The 24,765-nt window shown below is 42.6% G+C and overlaps 1 protein-coding gene across 1 annotated transcript in view; it reads right to left on the bottom strand.

Moving 5' to 3' along the window:
* The window catches only part of gfra4a (GDNF family receptor alpha 4a), a 133,991-nt gene extending 111,424 nt beyond the window's left edge, over positions 1 to 22,567 (bottom strand). Inside the window, exon 1 of the mRNA XM_034858537.1 lies at positions 21,864 to 22,567. Within this exon, the coding sequence (XP_034714428.1) occupies positions 21,864 to 21,906 (43 nt within the window). The 5' untranslated portion in view covers positions 21,907 to 22,567. The remainder of the gene's footprint in view (positions 1 to 21,863) is intronic.
* Positions 22,568 to 24,765: the final 2,198 nt, after the last annotated feature.

The following is a 24,765-nucleotide window of genomic DNA, read 5'->3' as shown; positions in this document are numbered from 1 at the left end:
CAATGAAAGAAAAGGAACAAATTAACTAAAACAATGAGGCAAATTGTTTCATGTCAAATTAATCAAAATGAAGCCATTAGATCCATGTCATGTGGAAGTGATGACATCGTGTGCACTGTGCAGGATGAATCACGCCTCAAAATAAATATTAGCTTCTCCTGTGGTTTTAAACAGGATCTGCGGTAACTATGTACCTTAAAAAAAACCTTGAGTAAAGAGAGTTTAGGTGGGTTTACCCCCCACTGTCCCTGCTCGGTGCTGTACCCACCCACGGTTTTACTCGCACAAAGACACGCTCTGATTCTAGAGGAGCAGAGATGCTTGTTTCCTCATGTCAGGTCCTACACTCCCACTATTTCCTCTGCCATGGATACAGGATTGTGTACACTTGCAGCATAAGGAGGCTCGATAATCACCAGGGATACACAAGACTGTTGTGCAGTTCTGAGATTAATGTGCTGGTTGGTGCATGTGGCAGTAAAACCAGCAGGGGATCTTTACCATACATATCCAAGCAGAAGGCTTGTTTCTGAAATAAACCCATCATGGACCCTTTCTTGAACGCGGTGCAGAGCCCGACACAAGTGTCTTTGCTATCTTAAGATCATCCCGCGCCCACGCTGTTTAAATAGCAAATGCACCTTCGCACATCTTTGCACCCATGGGCGTGCTGGTCTTACAGGCAGGCATTCTGGGCGTATGGCTGTCTTGAGGCAGCGGGAACGTGATCGCACCATTGACCAACGAAAACCTGGTCTAAAGTCAATAGTGCAGCATTTCATTGTTATTTTAGCAGTGAATTAGTGAAATGTGCCTAGGCTTATGCACAGCGAGCGCACACTATGCTTGTTACAGACACAGGGACACACACTATGCTTGTCACACACACACACACACACACACACACACACAGGGAAGCGCAGCAGCACACACACATGCAAAAAGATTACAACTAAAAATATCACAGTGCAAATCCTCCATCATAATCGCGATGTGCCAAGGCGCCTGGCTGTTAAAAGGTAATGGGAGATGACTCTCTGATTGGTTGACTGCTTGTTACGCCCAAAAAACATCTATGAATGAATGAAGACACCAAGTACAACCCTTTTGAACCATGAGTCCGGTGGCCAGTCCCTTTTTTCTGCCGTCAAACTAGTAAAAGTGGATGTGGACGTGCCTTAACCGTACCTGCGCCAGGCGCTTCACGGCGTCTGCTTACATTGTTAAAATAGGCCACATGTCATAAAAAACGTGTATTTGTGCAAAGTCTTTATTGATGTTATCGTAGAAGGGCAAAATATACTCATATAACTCAAATAAATCTCAATGCCAACTTTCCATTCATGTGACACAAAAACACTACAATTGCAGTCCTGGCACAGCAATGAACATTATGCACAACGACATTTCTGTTAGTCTGCGAATACAGCATGTGTGATGCTTCTGCAGGGTGGAAATGAAAAGCCATTTTGTTGCCAGTGTAAGAACGGGACTCCTTCGTGGCAGCTATTTCAAAGTGTGTCTGTATTTCTTTGTTTATTTCTATGTTTATGATTTGGCCTAAGACTTTGTCCTCCTATAGACATTCTTGCCAGCAGCTGTAATCCCGCACACACTGCATTTTGTCCAATGATTTTGGACAGTTGGGAGTTCTGGATTAGTGGAGCCCGTCTATCATCTCCATGTCTCTGCCGGTCACGGGAATACATGGAACATGCTTGGCCAGTGTCCAGAACGGTGTTTAGTGGAACAGATGATAAACCGGTTAATGCTATTACTTTACTCTTGTTTGACTACAAATATGGCTACATTATTTTGACCATGTGTGTGCGTGTGTGTGTTTCTGCGTGTGGCTGGCTGTGTGATGTGTATTTGGCCTACCGATGACTTTTATGACCAACGGTACATACTGCAGTGCCTTTACTTTCCCTGTAGGCTTGGATCCTTCGGAACCAGCGGCCAGATTATTTCTCTGTTTCTCTGCACAGCATGGCTGAGCAGCCTTTCTGCTAAACTTAAAACTAAATCAAAGAATCAACTCAAAGTTTGCGCTAAGAAGATTGGTCAACCTCTTGCATACACCTTTCAAACAATACACAAGAAGAGCATGCTCAGCATGTTTTTAAGTACCAGTCCCTGCCTTCTGACAAGCCATTTGGAGTCTCTTCCTCTAGACAGAACGGGCTTAATTGCTCTTTTATACATCAATCAGTGTGCTCTGGCAGCCTACAGCGCCGGCATGAGTGTATCAGCAGAGTGATGGTGACAAGACTCAAGTTGCAATAGCTGCATTGTAAACCTGAGTGAATATTATTGGACTTTACCAGTCAGCTGGCAGCCAATCAGCTGGTAATAGAAGCCGCTAATAAAATCAACTTTTGCAAGGGAAATTTTGAGGGCTCAACCTCAACTAGAATTACAATTAGGAGCTGAGACTGAACAATCACACAAGTAAAACAATTTCATGCAAAAGATTCAGGGTATTGATTATTCAATGGCCAGTAGCCTCAATGACCCAGAATGCAACACAGTCACAGTATATTGTTATCATTCTCTAACTACACATGCTAGTCAGACTAGTTTATTGGAAATTGTTGAAAGGCATTGTAGGTAAAGTAGCAAGTCACTCACTAAAGTGAGATAGAAGATATCTCAGGTTGAGAAAAAAATAATAATTCTAACAGTTTGTCAGAAAGTAATTCTTGGATGCCCCTGTAAATGACCGATGGATTGGTTAACTGTATAAGAGTGTCTGTGGGGGTAATGCCTTGATTAAGGGCACCTTGACAGCCCTTAAGTGAAGGTAGAAAATCCTAATTTGTGATCCGTCTCCAGAGCTGCCCATGGAGTCGAACCTGCCAACTTATAATCACAGAAAAAAACTGCCGCTGTTGGCAGCCACGCTACCACTGCTACGTTATACATTCCATTTCTTCCTTTTTTTTCTCTTTCCCCTTGAAAGCCTATAGAGGATATAATGGGAAGTGAAAAACAGTGTGCAGAATGACACAGAGCTCCAATTAAGGTCTTTACATTCTGTTAAATGGAACTGAGTGGGAAATCAATTATGTGAAATTAGCACTTATTGCCAACTACTGTGCTCTCCGTTAGGACTGCATGTGAGAGCAGGGCAGGGGGAGATGCCTTTTTAAGTGTCAGCGAAGCTTTGTCATGGCAGGATCAAACCTTGTGTGGTCTAAACCGAGCAGCTGTGTGGTGGGAAATAAAAAAAGGTGTAAAAGATCAAATGAGCTGCGGTATTAATACGAGGGAAGGGGAAGATTAACGCCCAGAGGCACTATTTTTGTTGTGTTTGATGATGCTGACAGACATAATAGAGTTCTACAAATGTTTAAAGAAAAAGCTACAGCAGGGCCACAGCTACAGTATGCTCTGAACAGCAAAAAAAAAAAAAAATTAGGCGAGGGAAAAAAAGAAAAGGGGAATAACTATTTACCATTTATTCTGCCGGGAGAAAAATGTTTGAAAGAGTGCTGTGGGAAAGCATTAGAGCGTTCGTTTCTGTCCATTAGGGATAGAAAACAGACAACGTTCGCTCCCCTAATCTGAGACTTCCTGCTGCCTCAGCTCAGCTTCATTCTCTTTTCTGAGATCTCTCCTAGAGTATCACAAAAAGGAAGAAACGAAATAAAAAGTCTAAGGCTGAAGTGAGGAGGTGAGAAGGGAAGGATGGGGTCCCTCCCTCAGAACTGATATCTCACCTTGAAAAGACATCGGCCTCCTTGATCAATCTTTCAACACTGTATCGTGGTAGCCGGCCTTTCTCACTTTCACTCACTCTCTCTCTCTCTCACAGACACACACACTAACTCTCATCGTTCTGTGGCATTACAGACCTGGAGTAATGCCTCCTGTACTGAATCACTCCGGTGCTGTGTTTACCGACACACCTGCCATTTCGCTATCTGCCGCTCTCTATAATAGCATAGCAACAGATATCTGGCCGCTGCTGCAACGCTTTGAGAAAACCATAAAAGCTAACGTTGAGCGGCGGGCATACAACGCACAGCCTTCTGTATGAATGTATATTTACACACATGACAGATTCGAAAAACAAAGCTCATAAAGTATTCAGATTAACTTACTGTGAGGCTGTGAGGGGTTCAGTAGTGCTGACAGCAACTTTAATAGGATCTGTTGTTGGAAATAAGTTAATTAATCTTGTCTACTCTCCCTTTATTCATCTGACAGTTGCTCTGTTGTTCACCCCCCATGTTACCTTATAATCCCTCTCACACTCAAATCTCTCGTTGCACCCCTTCTTCTTCCCTTGAACTCTCCGTGTGTCCTCTCTTCTCTGTTTCCGTCTCTCCGTATTTCTCACACACAGGAGCATTAAGAATGAGGGCCAGTGGGGCCATTTCTCAAGGGGGGCCCTCGAGACGAGAAACAACACGGCGCTTACACACATACTTTTTGGAGCTTTTCCTGCACTCTTCACAGATGATAGTGTTTCCAAACTATCCAGCTGTAGCTACCCCGGGCATAAAAGAGTCCACGCTTCTTACTGATGTCCATGATCACATTAATTCTTCACAGAAATATCACAAACACGGTGATATCTGGAAGACAAAATAGTTTCAGGCACAGACCTCAAACACAACAAAGAAACAATTACTCCCAGTCTCTCAATTCAGCATGTTCAACAACTCATGCTCGCATAACAATAATATTTGTCTGTCATTTCCTTATAATCGAAGTATAAGAGTGCTTAATAAGATAACTTACTTAAACAAATATTAGTGTGTGTGTCTGGCAGGCCAGCAGTAGAACCATAGATTGGAGCTTGAAGGTTTGCCATTCACAGCTGCCACTTCCCTTGTTTCTCTGCACTTCGCTCAGATACTTCCTGTCATGTAGCGTGTCATTTACCAAAATAAAACTAATTTATTATCGAGTCATAAGTCTGACTCACAAGTATACCAAAATTACAATAAAAACGATGTACTAAAATGAAAGTACACTCATAAAGATCGTGCAAATTGACTTGTGGCGTTGTCATGGCAGAGTTTTTACACCAGCGATCTTCAGACCGGGGGTGGGGGGGGGGGCAGTTGTTGCTTTCCATTTGTGAGACCTTTGGGAGACGAGGGCCTAAACACAGGAAGCAGCCACCGTGTTCGCAAACACTACTCGCTGTTAATGAAAGTCACTGAGCAAAGAGACAAAACTGTGGCGGCTACAGGTAACATCTATTTGAGGAGGCGTGCAGTGGGCAGAGGTGACTGAATCCCACACATGGTTTGGTTGTAAAGGTACTTCCAAATTGGGTTTATCAAAGAGAAACTGAATAAAAGAAGTTTAATAGAGAAGCTCATGAATAAATATAAGCAACGTACTAAATATTTTTGAGGAATTGTTTTTCCTCATTTGTGAAAGCTTGCTTAATACCAAGTCACATGTGCAAAGCATGCTTAACAAGTACTGGCCTTACACTCATATCAACTAGGAACCATCTACTAGTAATTATTGCTGTTGATATTGTAAAGATTTCCCAGCGGATCAGATACATCTTCATCTCCTCGGGTGGATTGTTTTTCTCAGTGTTTTGTCTGGTAAACATCGCCACCAAAACTGATTCCATGAGGGGTAATTACAGCAACCGCAAGAAACAAATCAGCATAGCCAGCAGTGAAATTTACTGATTTAACAAAGTAGGATATCAAAGCCAGCAGACCTGGATGCAATTAAGTGGTAATAGAGGGCTGTAGGAGATTACAGGGCAAAGAAATGATACCAGTCCATTGCTTTAAATGAGCAATGTAGACAGAGACCATTACCTTGGGGTCATTACACAAAATGATTCAGATGCAATATTGTCAGTTCAAGAGACATCTGTCTGCATGTGGAAGTCGGCTTTTAAAATTCAAAATGCAAACTCAAACAAAAGGGTAAAAATGCTGATTTGTTGATCTATCTCAGGCTGCGATAACAGCTCAGCTTCTGCTAACAGCATCAGTAATGAATCTATCCATGGTTTGAGGGAGATGTCGGGCTTTCAGCCACTCGTCCGACAGCTGTGTAAAGCCCTGGTTGGCTAATACCTCTCCACCTTTGCACAGGTTTATGGCCACGGATCAGCGGGCTCAGTAACAAGGCTGACAGAGGCTTCTAACAAGTCAGGAGACATGCAAACAGATGAACCTGGCAGCTCCTGTCTCCCAAAAGAGCGGCGAGGGAGGAAGGGGGTTAAGGATAAATGGGACTCATCCAGTCAAGCGCAGCTGAACATGCTAGCCCATCTCAATGGGCCCTAATGACTGGGCTGGGGATCAGTGTGACATGACTCTGGACGGAGGATTCAGCAGGCAGGGAGGGGGAAATTTCAGCAGTCCTGTTCACGATACGTGGCAGGGCAACAGGGAGCGCAGAGGACAGTTCACCTAAATAGTTTGGCGATTTTGCTATCACTGCCTGGCAGAACATTTAACTAATACAGAGTCAATGAAAGAGTTTCCATTTGCTGTTTGTAACACCCAGTATCAAGCAGCCGTCAGTCAAAATTAGTTTTTTTTCCAAAAAGTAATAAGTGTTTCCCCTGACAGAAAGCCTCAGCCTCGTTTTGATTTTGGGCCAGAAAATATAAAATCTTAGGACTTTTCGTCACTAAATCTTTTCACGCAATGAACTTGGTAGTTAATGTGAACAGAGAGGCAGTCACCGTGGTGCCACATCCAGAAAACTGAGGAGAAGGGAGGACGTCATATTCTGGATCTTTGTTGCATGTCTTTCTCCCCGTGACGCCCGTTTCTCACGACCATCCTTTCAATAAAGACTTGATGCCAAAAAAGCAATAACAACAAAACTAAATAAAACTTCACCTTAAGAATTTAGAATCTATTCCATGCTACATTATATTGGACAGTACTCCACTATATGTCAGAAGGAAATGGTTTAAGTAGCTAATATTTCACAAAGAAGCAAAGATTAGAAAACAAATCCCAAAAAAATCAATATGGATGTGTATAACAGTACTTTGTTTCTTCTTTCCTACCCCATTAATCATTTCACAAGTGCTCAGTTTTATCTTATCTGGGATCCCAGTCTGGGACCCACTGGACTAAACACCCATACTGCAAATGCGGTGGTAAAAACTCGCCCAACATCAACAAGCTCTAACAGTAAAGAGTATTTGCTCCACCATTGGGTGCATTTTGCACCAAAGGTCTGTTCCACCTTCATCGACCGCATCGTTTTCCAGTTAATGTATTAACATCTACCTGCAAGATGGATTGTGAAGAAACACTAAAAACAGCTTTAATAAGATTCACCTTCAACCCCTTTGAGGTAAAAAACGTTACTACTTAGGCAATGGAGGAAAAGCTGATTAAAGCATTGCTAAGCAAATTGGCCACGTCTGCATATTTATCTTCACAGAACAAATGGGGCAGTTGGAATAGAAACTCTGGAATCCTTCGAGGGATTGTAGAAGACAAAACAGACCACATCTTTTCCTGCCATACAATGATCAAATCTTGCAGACCATCGCTGTAAAACAAGACAAACAGCATGGTTCAAATCACAATAGTTTAACAAGAACCCCTCATCACTGAAAGCAAATAGCATCTAAGTGTAAATAGCAGGAGGGTGGATTTATTATTGAGCTAATCAAGAGGATCCGCAAAGAGGTGCAACAGTCAAGATGTGTGTAAGTGTAAGTCTTCCGGGGAGCCAGGAAAGGTTATAAATATCTTCAGCCTAGTAGTGTTGATTAGCCCCGTCCTTTTCTTGTCCCAGTGTTGCATTATTCACAGTTTAACAGCTTTAACAGCAGCTAAGTTTGCAAATTGATAACGGGAGAAATTGAACCAACATTATTGCAGCAGCTGAATAAGTAATAATAAAAATTGGACCGGAGGGGTGACAGGGCCCACGGATGCCAAGGATCTCATTCATTCTGGTTGTCACGATGAGCCGCGCTACAGCCTCAGTAAAACCTTTACCGCGCCTCAACCATCTATCATGGCTACGGCACTGGCAGATTCTTGGCTCACTGTGTAAGGCCAGCCTCTTGGTCTTGTAATGTGTTTTAAACTCTTAGCCCCCCTCCGCTCAGGAGTATACTACAACACAGCTCCCAGAGCGCTGGAGGACTGGTACACTGTGTAAGTCCTTAAACGTTATTGATGGGAGCTGAAACCTCATGAACCCCGTGAAGTCTGGGGTACACTGAGAAGCCTTCTTCTGTGGCTCGATGCCTTTCATCCAATCTAGTGGTTATCAAGATCGGATGGCATCTTGTTCCACGGTGTCTACATGTAACCCTGGGTTTGTTCAGGCTGCTGATCCGACAAGAGGTCCCGGCAACTGACGGGGGAGGAGGAGGGGCTTTCACATTATCTGCCGCCCTGTGGGATGGGCAGACAATAGCCAATCTGCTGCAGCACCATCCATGTTCTACTTTACTTCCTCTCGTGTCTTTTTGGGAGACCGTGTCCATTTCCTTACTCAGATACCATTGAGTACTATCTGAGTAAGTCAAGTGGCTCTGACCTCAGAGGCTATCTGCTCCTAATCTTTCATCTCCTGGACAGCAGGGCTATTAAAGAGAGTGGAAAAGCTTCAAAAAAGTGCCTGAGCTTTGATAGTGTTTGATGCCAAGAAACCCCCCAAAAGCTGTGTTTCATGTGGCTAGTCGAGCGCTGGTGAAAAATGTAATACCTGACCATCTGGGGGATAGATGATGCGGTGGATTATGATATAATTGAAATCTGCGAAAGGTCACCGGTGTGTTGGTGAGTGACCTAAGATCAATAGCAGCGGGATGGGGTTACACTTCAGTGGGAGGGCCCCAAGCCATGGAGGATCCAGGATCACACGAAGGAGGGGGGGGGGGGGGGGGGGGGGGGGGGGGGGGGGGGGGGGTCTTAGGGCAATGGACAGAGTTAAAAGCTGTAAATTGAACCTAAAGATGAGACGTGCTATGACCGAGGGGATGCAAGGCCAGCCATCACTCGTCTGAAAAAGACTTCCAATATTTTCCCTCACTCTTTGGTTTTCTTCCTCTCCTCTCTTCTATCTCGCAGTTCCTCCCCCCCCTCACTCCGGCGTTTGATCTCTCCTTGGCCCAAAGTCATGAGGCAGACGGGTTTTATATCTTATATTCACTGTTCCACATGAGAGAGTGTGTCTTAGAAAAAAACCTCTTCTCCAAATAAATGAGGCTCTCTGAAGGCAAACGCAGACGATGACGGGGTCCGTGCTGACACTGGCCGTCACAGCAGGCATCAGTAATTTGATTTGAAGACAAATCTAAGTGAGTGAGTGAGTGAGTGAGTGAGTGAGTGAGTGTGTGTGTGTGTGTGTGTGTGTGTGTGTGAGCACGACTGGAACTGGCAGACTGTGATACAACAATGATCTGTAATGGATAAGACCAGGGGGAAATATTTTCAATTTTCAAAAGAGATGAAAATCACTTTAGCAGTGGATGCCAACGTTAATTGGCCGGAGAAGCTGCTACAGCACAAAGGGCTGTGTGAGTGTTATCAATATTTTCGAGAAACCCTCTGAGCGATTAACACTGTGTGGTCGCAAGTGGCCACTTTCTAAATGAACCAGCTATTCTCACTCAACAAGCACATAAAAAAAAAAAAAAAAAAAATCAATAACTCTGTTGACTGTCTATTGTTCCAAATAAGAGGCACCAAAAGAGCTTTGGTCAATATATTGCCACCGTCATTATCTTTAAAACACAGGCTTTGACTGTGATTGACTGACACACCAGCATACACCCACGACGTAATTGGAATTCACTCATAGGAAGACAAAGAGAGGCGGCGCTCCTTGTCACTGACAGGATGCTGTGAGGCCTGGGGAAATTGAATTCACATCGAGGAGGATTTAATTAGACCACTTTGTACCTTTCATTGCCGCTGACTCCTATTTACAGTCACTCCTGCGTTACTAAGGTCCCTTACCTTAGTTTCATTGGCTCGACTAATCTTCAAGTCTCATTCATTTAAAACATTTTTTTTTTTTTAAATGAGCATGCGACATGTTCAGAGCAATGGCATCAGGTTTTTATCTATTTAATGGCTCAGTTTTGGAGGAGAGTTTTTATTTATCTACATAGAGATGCAACGCAAAAGAGTCAAAAGTTCAAACCGCACACGTCTAATGTGTCCATTCCTGTAGGAGAGATGAGAGAGATACTGCAACACGAATCTGTGATCCCACTGGCGCAATGTGAACATGTACCAGATGAAACGGGAAAGAAAAAAAGAAACTCATTTCTGCTTACATTGTGTGTAGCATGTCAATCACGACCCTCACGAAAAAAAAAACTGTATTTAGATCTGCTGGAACAAAAATACCTTAAAGGCAGGATTTATCAGCTTAGCTAAAGGGAGATGATCCACTGAGTGGAGATAGAAAGGGGTTGCCCCGTCTTATTCTGAGTTTAACTGGAGCCTCGCAAAAAGCTGGATATGATAGTCACATGCATCCGTCCCGAGGCGTGTAGGACATAAATGTATTGATAGTTTAATAACACCAATAAAACTCTCACCCAACTCCCTCACTGCTAACGTCTACATGTATACTAGGTTTCTCTATTAGCATTCTCCCCTATCCTCCAAAGTGCTACTTTAGAGATTCAAGCTGGATTTAGGTTACTAGTCCTGCCTTCCTGCCACTCATGTGATGCACCTGACACTCGTCCCAATGAGTCAACGGATATCTCTGTGGTCTGAATGTTCATATGGCATTAAATCAATAGGGAGAAAAATGCATGTCCCGATTAGCTTAAAGGACAATTCTGGTCAATTTGCCCTGCTTAAGCCTGTTGTGTGCAAAATCTAGCATGAGGATAACTGTGTAGACTGCACCGATTGTTTTCCTTTGTCTCGCTTCTGACAGCACTACAAATTAAAAAAAACAGAGCTACATGTTGAAATCAACAGGAATCAATATTTTTAAATAGGGTCAAGGCAGTGGGTCAAGGTTATTTATTGGTCATGTGCACAACAAAAACAGAAGTAGTTGTTGGCAATTAAAATCTTAGGTTGCTTTCACACCTGATGTGTTTGGTCCGTTTATACCGAACCCTGGAGCGTTTGGTCCGGTTGGTTGAGTACATTCCAACTCTGGTGCGGACCAAACAACCGGACTCTGGTCCACCTGAAAACGGGGGTCTCAGTTTGCTTCAAAGTACACTAGGCTTCAGGTCACTTTAGGTGAGAACCCAATTCAACCCAAATATAGGAAGTGAACCAAAAAACTGTGTTTACTAGCCTGCAATTTCATCCTTGAACAGAATGTAGTGACTAATATGTGATTTGACGGACAATCACTTTTTGAAATCTATTGCCTATTATGACCACACATCTGTGTGACAACACATCATCGTGACGCTCTCTCCTTCCTTCGCTGTCAGTCAGCCGCAAATAGTGTTCGCCTTCTTCTAAAATATTAGAAACACTGAAGCAGAACCAGACACCCCAAGATTATAGTTATAAAGTGTGTGTTGCTCCATTACTGCTGAGATCAGGAAGTGTCGGCGAGTTTCACCCGGATGTTCTCTCCAATAAACAAGCGACCGTATGACATTTGTTTACAATATTTGGCGTGTTTGAAAAAGTGCAGCCTGAGCGCAAAATGAGCCATATGAAAAATGGAACAATGTTGCAACTTCAACCCTGAATTGCACCAAGTCTACCGAACTATAGGTGAACAGAGTAGACCTCTAACAATGCTCATTAAATAACTAATGTAAATCAATCTGAGTAAGATAAAAGAAAACAAATAGTGCAAGTTAAGATATAGGGCTAAAATATAAAACAATTAAAATATGAATTCATTATATATTACATTTGCGTATTGCAAATGAAAACGACTGAATGTAAAAAGAAAGGAAGTTATGTATATATGTATAATGAGGTGTAAGCAGTTCTTAAGTGACGGTGAGTCATATGAGTGTTGTTGCTGCAACACTGGAATTTCTCTTTTTTTGGGATCAATATAAATCTATATATCATCTATCAATCTGACCATCTATGAGTGTGTGTAATGTGATGGGGTTGCTCGTATTGAGTAAACCCACAAAGAGAGATCTGCCCTCAGGTCTAGGGTCCACTTTCACAGCGAAAAGCCTTTGATAAACCTACTGTACGCCACCAGCTCGTTACCAACTGTCTGTTACTATTGTTCCATAGATACACGTCGGTAGCTTGCCGACAACGCTCCAATCAGTGGAAATAGCCGCTGATTAGTTCATGTGGAACTAAAAAAATAACTGAACAAATTCCAGATGTGGGTGGTGATGTAGAGCTTTGGGGAAAGTTTTTTTTTTATATCAATTTGACGACAAATGGCTTTAAATATCTACAATACCCATGAGCCTTGGTGGCTATGGCCACTGTGAGTCCAGTTCACAGTACCGATTGCAATCAAGAATGAAACACCATGCCACAGCCGCTGAATTCAGCCAAAATGTACCTAGAATCCAAAAGGGAACGAATTTAAACTGGTGAATGTTTTATTACCAGAGAAACACCAGAGAGCATGATTTTCCATTGTTGCTTCTCATCGATTGTCCTGAAAATTCAACAACTCTAACTACCAGTCATCTTAGCGATGTCTAGAGAAGAAGAGGACTTTTTATCCCCTGAAATAACTCCATATGGTTATAAATGTTCACTGAAAGGCTGTTTCCAGAAGGATTTGGTTGAGGTCACACACAAAATACAAACTGATATTATAGAACATACGGTGCTTGTTATAATTTGATTTTAATGCACTGCATACTGTAGCTGAGCGGGTAAACCAGACGTTGCGTGATAAATATTCTGGCAAATGAGACCAATTGCTACAACATTACTGCCAATAAACAATTGTTTTTTTTGCATCTTGGATCTTTATGAAATCTTGAACATCTTCCAGTTTGTCTTGTTCTTTTTTTTTTTTTTCTGCCTGGGTGAGTACGTGGAACATGTAAGATCCAAAGATATTATCAGCTGAGCAGCCTGTGACAGACTAGGAACAGATATCATGTAAGAGTGTTGAGCTGCAAACTCTTTCATTAGCCCTCATAAATGTTATCTGGCACAAATCTGAGACTATGTGGATTGCCTGCTGCGATTTGGCCCGTTCTACACATCCCCATCCTTCTCCACCTCCTGTTGGCTTAGTCAGATGACAACCTGGCACTGGACCTAAATCCTGAGTCCCAATTTCACATTCCTCCTGAGTTTCTATCTCAACAGGCTGAGCCAAACGTCACAGCAGAAACTGCAGCTCTGATTAGAAACCAATTAGCTCCCAAGACCCTGAGCTTCTGCAGAAGACGCTGCAGGATGTATCTCGATTTGAATCCTGCTCTGGACAAAGATGAAGAAGCTGCTCCCCCCGCGCTCTCATTTGCTGGGAGATGTCAAGGAAAAGCAAGGTGGCAGTTGCACTGCGATATCAACCTGTGTAGTAAACATGTCGTGAAAGGCTGCGATAAATTGTGAGATACAGATACAGGGATTTTTTTTTGAAAGAGTATCAGTAGAAAACTACACTGTAACTGCCATTCTTTGAGTGTTGCCTTTTATATTCAATTCAATGTTAAATTTGATAAATAAAAGAACATTAGAAATGATTTCCTTTTGTTTAAAATTCAACTAGCAGAATACTGAAGGCAGCAGAAAGGCAGAACTGAGTACACTTTAATAACAAAATGTGTTTATTTATTGCAACTAATAAAACGATATTCAACAAAGTTATCGCATATTTCCCTCATATCGTGCAGCCCTAGCGGAAGGTGGAGGAGCCACTCCTCTAATGTAACCTAACCCGAACGTGAGCTGTGGCAGGCAGACGTGCATAACCCTCGGCCCCCATGTAATATAATAATCTTTAGGCTTTTGCACTGAAGAATACCTATGAGTCTCTTCATTCAAATAAACTGAAACTCAGAAAAAGCTGTAGTTGTTTACATATTTGAACACATTCATAATCCTCAAAGACAATCCTGCAGCAACAATAATAATGTGTCTGGCATACAGTAAAACAGGTTCTTTTTTCTTTCTTTTTTTTTTTTTTTTAAACCTCTTTTACAAGGCAGTTCTGAGTTTAAACAAAAAATGCTCGTCTCTCAAGTTCTAAGAAGCAAAAAAGCATTTTAGGACCACATACACCTTTCCAGGCTGTTTTCTGTCTTCTCTTGAAAGACATTTCGAGCCTGCCAAAAATGCCATTGGCATGGTTTTATTTCAGTTAGACTAACAGCTGGTTTGATTTGCATTGAGAGATGATCTTATGGAAAGTATCCCATGCCAATCTCTATGTATGGTGAAGGGTATGTGATGATGTTGGGGGTTGGGGGGGGGACGACGACGACGACGACGACTTTATCAGGATGCATAGTCTCCTGATCCATGAAATAACTGGCTTTTAAAAAGAAAAATCTGCCTGCCTCTATGGGAATGTAACATAGGGGGGTGTATACTTATGCCCCCTGTATTTTAAGGAAGAACATTTATTTATGCGCAATACATTATTCATTCACAAAGAAAATTGGTGTCCGTAAAGGTTGGATTTTACCTCATTTTTTTAAATTTTTTATTTTTCTAGTCCTCAAATATGTAACCACTTCACACCTTCTGCCAAAATAAAATCACAATCTTCATGCCAGCTTTCCCATCTGGGTTAGGAAAACAAAGATGGCAAATGTTAAATGATAGCTGCATATTTGTCCAGTTGCCACTTCCCTCATCAGCTTAAAAGAAATTCAGTGTGTCCCAATTCCACACACTACTTCTGAGCATGCACTGATTCTTTGAATTCACACTGGAAAAGCAACACAATTAAGTACAGTGGACTCAAAACAGTCAGGATACAAACTAAAAACGCTTGACTTTTGAGTATGTTGTAGATGCACATATACAGGAAATAGAAGGGGTATTCAAAGCTGAAAACTAAATTCAATGAATGAATGGAAAAGAAACATCTTCAGGAACACACCAGAAAACTAACAGTTAAATAAGTCTGATAGATACTATAGTATCATTATTTCACACATTGTATCATGTTGCATCATTTCTTGTTAGTACAAAAGAGTGATGTTACTTTCTTGCATAGTACGCTAAACAATTAGCAGAGACACTTTAGAACCGAGACACCCCCGACTTAGAATAATTTGCGTCCCTGTCATACCTCTTTAGGAGACTAGCGGCAGGTGTACTGATTCCAGAAGGAGAAGTGAACGTGAACACAGATTATGAGCGATTCCTCCGCCCCATAGTCACCAAAGTAAATATTGAACCCATTCTTAACAGACCACATATCTCCAAAACGTTCTGGCAATTTTCAGACAGACACATCAGGAGATAATTAACTTAGTTGGAGACCAGTTCCTCTCTCAGAAACAAATGTTTCATACCATTGGCGCAGTGTGGCGAGGCCTCGTGATTACCAGTGATTTGCTTTGTGTCACCTTCATCTATGCCAGATGAGAATATTATTGCCACCCCCAGCATCTCTTTCAGTAAAATAAAATAGTGGAGTAATGAGAGCCGTTATTGTATTATAATGGTCCGCATTAGTCCCAACGAGACACGGAACGTTCCATGTACTAAACACACAGTGACAGACGTACTTAGAGGCTTTAAGTAATGTGCCCACCTGATGAAGGTCCTTGAAGACTTGCTAGCTTGTTTCATTACTACTTGTCATTCTCGCTGCCAAACCAACTCTACACTACCTTTTTCCCCTACTCACAAAACCTTTTCTTCTGATTAATTGCAGCTTTTTAGACTTTCTCACAATCAGTGTGGACCATTTTGCAGCCTTTTCATTACAAAGTTAAACGTCTGGCTATGGAATACAGTGGCAGTAAATGCCATATCCTTTCAGAAAGGCAGGGGCAGGGTAATTGTCTCTGTGGCATAATCGTCCCTCAACAAAAGCCAGTGGAAATGACAGGGTTTTAACATAATAAGAAGCACATCATCCTGGTTTCACCCTACAAAATCCTCTCTACAAGCAGCAGTGCTGCAGTTGTATTCCTCTATTCCAGAGAATGTTTATCTCCAACTTAGGGCCTCCATTTTGCTCTTTTCTCCACTGTCGATGGCTGGTAATTGCTTCCATCTGCTCTTCTTACATACAGTAAGTAACGCTTGTTACTTGTGCTGGCAGACATGAAATCAGGACGACGGCAGAGAACAACCGGCTGCAAACGTCAACTAGCAGTCACCGATGAAACCCACAGCTATCTGACTAGGTTTCAACTCTTTTCTAAAGTCATTAGAAAGGCAGCGTTCCTAAAAACTTTTTAGCCTAGGCATTATCTCAGTGAGGAGGAGACAACTGACAAATGAAATCAATAAAATCAATCACACAAGATGGATTGAGTGCCGAGAACGATATCTGCAAATGTGAAGATCGTGGGTGTAGATTGGGCCATCTCTAGCATCTCTAATTTTGGGATGTGGTACAACAGGTGCTTGGGATAAACAAACAGCAAAGCATAAATGAGGGGGTGGGCGCCCAGATAGCTCAGTTGGTAGAGCAGGCGCCCGTATATAGGGGTTTACTACTCGACGCAGCGGGCCCGGGTTTGACTCTGACCTGCTGCATGTCATTCCCCCTATCTCTCCCCTTTTATGTTGCACTGGGGATCTAAAGCGCAACTGGGACGTGCTACAGAGGATACATATCTCCTCGCTGGTAGATGCCCAGCGGCAGCTCCAGCCTCATGGAAAAGTAAATCCCCTCTCTCGCTGTCACACACGGCTTATTCACATTCACATCCTCCTCTTCCCGCTATGTTTGCTCCTGTAATTCTCCGACACTATTCTCTCCCTTCTGTCTGTCAGAGCAACTTAGAGGCACAGAGAAGTATCCACTAGAAGAGAAATCAAGAAACTGTGCAACGCTGCACCAGCTTTCAGGCCTCGGTGTGAGTGAAGGTTGAGTATGAATTATACATGTGTTAGGGGGTGGTGGTGAGCGAGTGGGATTCAGATTTGTCAGAATAAATGCTTAAAGCGCATACTTGCAAAAACCCATAATATTATCTGTCACAATTCAAGGTTACCAAAAAACATGTAAGGAGCAAATCATTAATTCCCATATAAAGCACAGTGATGAGGCTGAATAACTGCTGAGAGCAACAGAAGGTCCTGGGTTTGGATACACGGAAGGCCTTTCTCAGTGTGTGTGTGTGTGTGTGTGTGTGAGAATTTGTGTGGGGTTGTTAATTAGGAAGCTACTTGAGTGTCTGTCACTGTGCCTCTGCACTGTGCTATCTGTCTTGTGAAACTATCAAATATATAATTATATCCACCCACGCCAAACTTTGGAAAGTTAATGTACTCAAAAAAAACCTAATCCATCCTGATTCAAATGACTATGGGCTCATCTTGATAGAAATAAATCCACATAAAACCTTTTTTACATACGTTTTTAGCCTCTTTTAGCTACATGTGTTTTTTGTTTTACGGCACATTTACAGGTCTGTTGTAATAAACTTACAGTCTGTAAAGACCTTGGGTACTCTACTTAAAACTATAATGCATGGGCCTCTCCCATATTAAGTTATGCGTCTGGGATTTGGGGTTTTAAAGGATCTAAAACAGTAGGCTGTTCAGAACAGAGGTGTTCGCTTTGTTTTTTAGGGGTTAATAAGTTTGCTCCTATTTTGGCTGTCAAGGTGACATGGGTTGGATCCCTTGTTCAATAATGAGAAAATTTGAAATGATAAGGCTGTGCAATATTTTGCTTAAAGGAGAATTCCGGTCGATTCCAACACGTAGCGCTGTTTGTAAATATGGAGTGCTGTCAGAAGGGAGAAAAATTAAACCAATCGGTGATGCCTACACCGAGTTGTCCTCCTGCTAGTTAACGTGTTTTTATCCTCTAAACATGTTCAAAATGTCGCGATAAGTGCCCACCCATGTGACATGATTCCTTCTGAGTCAACACAGGGAATCTGACTGTTGTAGATCTGAAAGAAATGCATGAAAGTTCTGCTAGTTCAGCTCTTTTTAGTTCTTATGTTGATACTGCAAGGAGAGCCTAGGGACCGGCTACAAACTACAACACCAAAAAGAGATACAAACACATTTAAAAAACTAAGCATATCCCTACCATGAACCATGCAACCAGGGATTGCTGTGGAGTTGGTGGCCCACCGTGAACAAATGAGTGTTCCCAATAGTAAAAACACTACATTTTTTAGTGATGGTGACACAGAAACTTTACTTAATGTGAATCAATTGTCTCACGGTCAATACCCGATCCACTCAAATAGGTCAGTCCTAAGTCCAGACCCATCATCTGGGACTGATGGCACTCCAATAACCATACAGGTAGAAATCCCCTTCAGAGGTGGCAGATAGACACTGACAGAGGCCTAAATTCACCAGAACGTAATAAAACCACATATCCTCAAAGGAAAAATCCTTAAAGCTTCTATTTTATATTAATGAACATCCGTAACATACAAAGCCATTACCAAATGAGTTGATACAAAGCTAATTAGGACTATCAGCTCCCCAAAACTCTCTCTGTATTTCTCAGTATGGCGATGTAAAACGGTGTAGTAAGGTGACTTTCGCACAGAAACAGCAGCGGTCAGCAAAATAACAAGATTGTTTCCTCTTCTTAAGAGTCCATCATGTTTCTAAATCCTCTGTGTTAGCAACTGCATGGAGGAGGCTTGGGGGTGGTGCGTGATCTCAAAGGGAGATCACCCATCACCAGAACGTTAAGGAAAATTAGGACAAACTGACCACAAAACAACTGTAAGACAAAATTCTGCAATTCAGTAATTGTGTTAAAGTAAAGACTTTGTAAAGCTATGCTGTTCTCTTTTCTTCTAAAGATGAGATCATTCGTCTGCAGAGAATAACAAAGCCAAGTTTAGAAGGACCACTTAAAAAAGGTTTAATTGGACTGAAATGTTAATCAGTAAATAATGACCTAAATCAGCAGTCAGCTCTCTCTCAGTGCTGTAGTCTCACCTAAACATCTTTGGTCTGGAGTCCTCAAAACGTAAAATCAAAATGATTTCTTAGTTTTAATGAGGGATTTGAAACCCTTTCCTGACATCAACAACGAATTCATGACTAGTGTTTTTAAGTAGTAATCAAGATATCTGTATTACATTTGGACTTTAGTTTGAGGAGTTATCATTTGTTTTGCTTTATATAATTAGTCATGACACTCATTGTCAAAAGGAAATGTTGCTCTTTGAACATTTCTTTTCACAATTTAACAAATAATTACTTATGATTATACAGCCACACCAGTTTGCCTTTGTGAAAGGTCCCTGCAGTTTAATGTATCCTCAACCTGTGCACCTTCCCTTCATGACAGCTGCCCCAGTGACGAGCCAATCTCTACAAAGTCACGTTGGGGAAACATGTATACCACCCTTGAGTAGTGGGCCATTTATGTCTATGATCATTAAGTTTTTGCAGGCCTATTACAGCCATAGATATAACACTGTTTGCGATATTAAAACAGTACAAACCCTCCGCCAAGTCGCGAACGTTGAGGTAGGCTTTGTTCATTTGCTGCCTATCACTTAGAGAAAAATAATATACAGACAAACCTGGTCGACTAATTACAGTAATGATTGCAAAATGTTCTGAGCGGTGCGGGCAGATAATCACTGAAGCATCACAAGACTGAGCAGTAAATATGCTGATTTCAATCTGAAGTAAATGGACGCTTGTTTTTTTCCCCCCTTTATTTTTTCAATGCATGAGTTAACCCCCGCAAGTTAACGAAATGCTAAAACACAGCACATTCTTTCCTACATCACGGTCATGTTTAAAGCATTGTTTGGCCTGGCATGTTTAGAGGAGGATGAATAGCCCATCCTTTTAAAACCAAAGGTCCTCATAAGGCAGTGGGATGCCAAGTGTTGGTCCTCCAATGTATGGCTAAACCAGTCTACACACAAACACCTAGGAAGAGTGCTATCAGTGTGCTCAAGGATACTTCGGCAGAAGCTGCTGAAGGAACTGATGCTGCCTTCTTTTTTCAAGAAAGCTCAAATTACTGAGTTGCAAATATGACTTTTCACATATTCCAAGTGCTCATAATGACAAAATCCCAGCTATGAACCACAGTGTTTCTATATGGTGTTGATGTTTTGCTTAAAATTGGTGCCAGATGGTGCTGTGCTACCTTGACCGCTAAAAGAGGCAACACAGAAAATGCATCACAATCATAATTGAAAAAACATACAGTTGCTAATTTTAACAGCAAATGCTGAACATGAACGTACAAAAATAAATCATCACCGAATTGACCCCCCCCCCCCCCCCCCCCCCCCCCCCCGAATACCACCTGTGGATGCATTCCAACCACCTCCGTCTTCCCATCTTTATTCTCCAGGCAAAAGCTGCTTCAGTTCCTTTGCTTCCCCCCTTCTCCCCTCTGCGTCTGCCTCCCTGTGTGGCTGGACGAGATCACGAGGCCCTCTCTGCTGTTTTGACACATCTCTTTGACAAGGTGGGAATATCTGCAGAGAAAAGACTAAGACTGACTGACTGACTGACTGACTGACTGACCCCCCCCCCCCCCCCCCCCCCCACATCCTGCTTTTACTTAGCCACCCAGCTCCACCAGATGTCTTGAGTGACAGCACAGCAGAGTGACACAAGTTTTACATATTGTGTGCCATGTGAGGGAAGACAGTGGGATATCATAGCATCCCTTCCTTTAGGGCAAGTGTGTAAGACAGGAGTGTGTGTGTTCAGGGTTCAAGGTTGTGGAACGTCTTGTCTGGGAGCCTGAGAATTTCCACCATACTTCCAGCATACAAGGCTGCTTCAGTCTGCCTCGTGAGTGGCTGCAAACCCAGCTGCAGCAAAAGGAAATGGAGTCTGAGATTTGGAGCTGTCATCATCGAGGCTATAAATCTCACAGGCTATTCAAATCCATACGTCCTGTTACCAGCCCACGTTCGCTCTGCGGGAAAGTGCTTTCTCTCTCCACGGTGGGGGGAGTTTTGACGAACAGAGTACAGCAGAATCCCAAAAAGTCTTGAGCTTGTACCACAGATGGACTTTAAATGAGACCCGCAGAAAACAGCAGTGACATTAGAAATGGCTTGCACCAGCTGGCACAAGTGTCATGAATTCATGGCGTATTCCTGCACAGTACACACTACTTTGGGCAGTTCTACAATATGCTTCTGTCACGCACACACACACACACACACACACACACACACACACACTTTTACTCCGCTCTGCTTTACATATACTGTACAGACAAGACAATTTTGCACAAGCGCACACACTACTAACAGTACAGGCTGGCACACACACACACACACACACCTGGGATCGGCAGCAGCAACTGCGTTGTGGGCTAATACAGTTTTGAGGCTCTCTTTTCTTTAGTGATCTACTCTCACATCGGTCTGCTGTTAGGAAAGCATCTAATAGGGGTGTGTGTACGGGGCTGCTGCCTGCAGGGCAACACAACACAACAATTTCTCTACGAATTTGTGACGAGACAAGCAAGCATCTCTTGAGTGGAAAAACCCAGCGAGTGCCGCCACTTCATTAGGTTACTGTATAGTCCACCAGCATACTTTGCGGTCTTTCTGTGGGGTCCTTTCTAATAAATAAATAAATAACTGTAGCCCCGCTCTGTCCGGGACCCTGTGCATCGCCTCACATTAACACAACGGGCTAATCTTGCAGGAAAATAAATGCTAAATAAATCTACCAAAAACAAAGCCAGCTAGGTTAGAGAACATTGCACTATTAAGCATGATGATCAGACTGAAAACTGGTCTAACTGGAGCTGCAGTGACCACCCGCACAACAACGTATTCATTTTAGCACAAGTTCAACTGTACTGAATAACGTTGCAAGTGTTGTTCAACTTACCGATAAGAGCCAGCTGTAAGAAGTACAGTCCGAGGAAGTCCATTATGGAACGGGGTACGACAATAATTCAAATGGATGCAATCCCGGTCGAGCGATGCTGTGCCAGAATAAAAGCCCTCTGCTGAAATTGGCAGCGCAAATTAAGACCGAAAGAATCGCAGCTGTTTCTCAAGTGATGACTGGCCACTTACGCTGACGCCGGAATCCACAGCAATGCATGAAGAAACAGGAGCGGAGCAGAGCATCATCTTTTACCAGTCAAACTTTTGTGATGGAGGAGAAATGGGTTACAGCTGCGCCAAAGCAAGACAGCGGTTCCGAATCTATAGCGATGGAGGGGAAAACCAGTGTGTTCCTTTAGATGGAACAAATCTCGCGAATACTGAACATCCCCGCACGTCCGTCCGTCCTGAGCGGCTGCTTCCTCTCCTCTTCGCCTCGCCTCCACCTGCGCACCGTCTGGCGACTGCGGAGGAATCGCAGGGGCGCGTTGTTTTGCGCACTCCGACCTGCGAGTCACACCGTCCCTGTGATCCTCTGCTCCCAGGCGGCACCCAACCCAGCTCGTTTCAAAATCCAATCTCGGCCAAAGTTAAAATAGGACAAGTTAAATCGATAGGCTATTTCATACTGCCATTAAAGGGAAACAATAAACCTGCGTAAAATGCTGCAGAGTCTGTATGGGTGGCTATCCACACTTCTCTCAAAGTAGGTTATAGAGAAACTACCACAGTCGACTTGCATGAAATTCACTGATTGAACGAAAGTTGAGAAAATATGTCCGGGGCCCTGCAGCAGCAGCACAGTAAAAACCGAGCCAGGCTGACTATCAGTATCAAGAGACCATCTTGCAGCCAGCATGGTCTGTTTGAGACTACCTGCTGTCTAATGTGCTCAAACTGCTCTCCTTCCAAAACAGAACAAAGACTAAGCTATTTTGAACTGGGTTTTGAGAGCAGCGGGCCTGACTGGCGTTCTAGACAAGCTGATCTATTTTTGTCTATAAGAAATGTGTTTGCTATACATCCAGAATCATTGGATTAAAGTAGAAGCATCATGGAGACGATTTCAATTATTCACAGTGACAGCTTTTATGGGTGCTGTTTTTTTGTTGGGAATTATAATTCAATCCGTTAAACTCACACTCTGGATGAGAAATGAATTTTTGAGCGGTTTCTCTGTTGGGAGTTGTTTTGTTTCTACTGTATGCGTCTCAGGGACACTTTCATCCAAAAGATGATTTGTGCAGTATGTAATTAAGGCTGACACTCACTGAAACATGGGAAGGATCATAGTCCGTTTCTAAAGAATAAGCTGCACAACATTAAACCCAAACTTCTGGTCAGTGGTTTCTTTTTTCCTGAGGAGGGGGGGCCGTGTACTGCCTTTACGCTTTGCTTATTCTGACATAGTAGAGGGGTTGAGAGGAAAGATAGAGTACTGCAACGAGACTGTGTTTTGTACTTTAATTACACTTGCAGAGACATGTCTTTAGCCCGAAGCCCACCTTTAATTACCTCCTGATCACAACCCATGTACACTGTCTGTATCATTACTAGGGCATTTGTCATATTAAATGTAAATGGATTGTTTTTCTAAAGCAATTTTACATAGTACATGAACCATTCAACACTCACGCACACTGTGGCTGAGGCTGCCGTACAAGGTGCCACCTGCTCATCAGATAAACACTCACACACATTCAGACACCACGCGCATCATCGGGGGCAACTCAGGGTGCAGTATCTTGCCCAAAGACACTTTGACATGGGACTGCAGGGCCAGCGATTGAACTACCAACCCACAAACTACATCCATTTGCTACTAGGCAACCTTTTCTTTTCTTTATCTGACTCCATGTGTGCATGGCAGGGTTCAACCTGTGATTACAGTGTTTAATGTTTGTGTCTTTGTATATAAAGCTAAAAAAAAGGAGACATTTATGGAGTTGGGTTTTTAAGAAGCTTAAGAGAGTAACATCAAAAAACAGAACTTCCATTTTCTGAAATCCGGTAACCGGGTAATGTATTGCCAGTAAACTGCACACAGCATGCTCACAAGCGTTCACTGCGTACCAAAAGAAACAAGCGAAAAAGATCTTTATAAAACGGGTAGCTTAAATCGAGCAATTTGAAATCATAGCCATGATGTAATAACTATACACAACATCTGTGGCTCAAATTCCTTTTGCAAAATACGTATCACTCTGCATCTGAGAAAAAAAGCATTGACTGACAAACTGAGAGCTGGTGCCACGGAGAGAAGCGGTTCATCTGCACACACTGCCATGACACAGAGTTGGTTTAATACCGGCAAAGTAACCAGAAAGATCAGTAATTTCAGCTCACAGAACTCAGGAGTTGCTGTTCTACGGCTGCCTCCATCCGTCAGCTTGTTTCTGTTAATGTTTATCTTCTTTTGGTGTTTAGCATAATCAATAGTTTGTGCTAGATGCTGGTGTAGGCTGACGTTACCTGAGCTGTGTTATATATTAGCCACCTCTTGCGTGGGCAGCCAGCCCAGGAGTAAAATCTATTTACATTGGAATGTGACTATAACTTTCATATTTAATAAAAGCAATAGCTGACTTCTTCCTGATATGTTGTGATTAGATCACAGTTTGGCCCAACGCGAAGTGGAGCCGCGATAAAATCCCAACATACCACGGCCTGTCGGGAGCTATTGCTTAAATGATTGGTGACACTAATTTTCTTAACACCGTGTGCTCTTTCATAGCAGTTTAGCTTAGACAGTTCTGGATTCCATCTTAAATTGTAATCACTTCCTATGAATAGAAATGGGACCATACCAAATGACAGTTTCATTTGGGCAGTCAGGATGAATGCATGGGACGTCTTTATGCCCCATTTTGTGTTAAAACAAGTGTATTCATAACATCCTT

The sequence above is a fragment of the Etheostoma cragini genome, chromosome 20, assembly GCF_013103735.1.
Source record: "Etheostoma cragini isolate CJK2018 chromosome 20, CSU_Ecrag_1.0, whole genome shotgun sequence".
Lineage (NCBI taxonomy): Eukaryota > Metazoa > Chordata > Actinopteri > Perciformes > Percidae > Etheostoma > Etheostoma cragini.
This window is presented reverse-complemented; position numbering and strand designations above follow the sequence as displayed.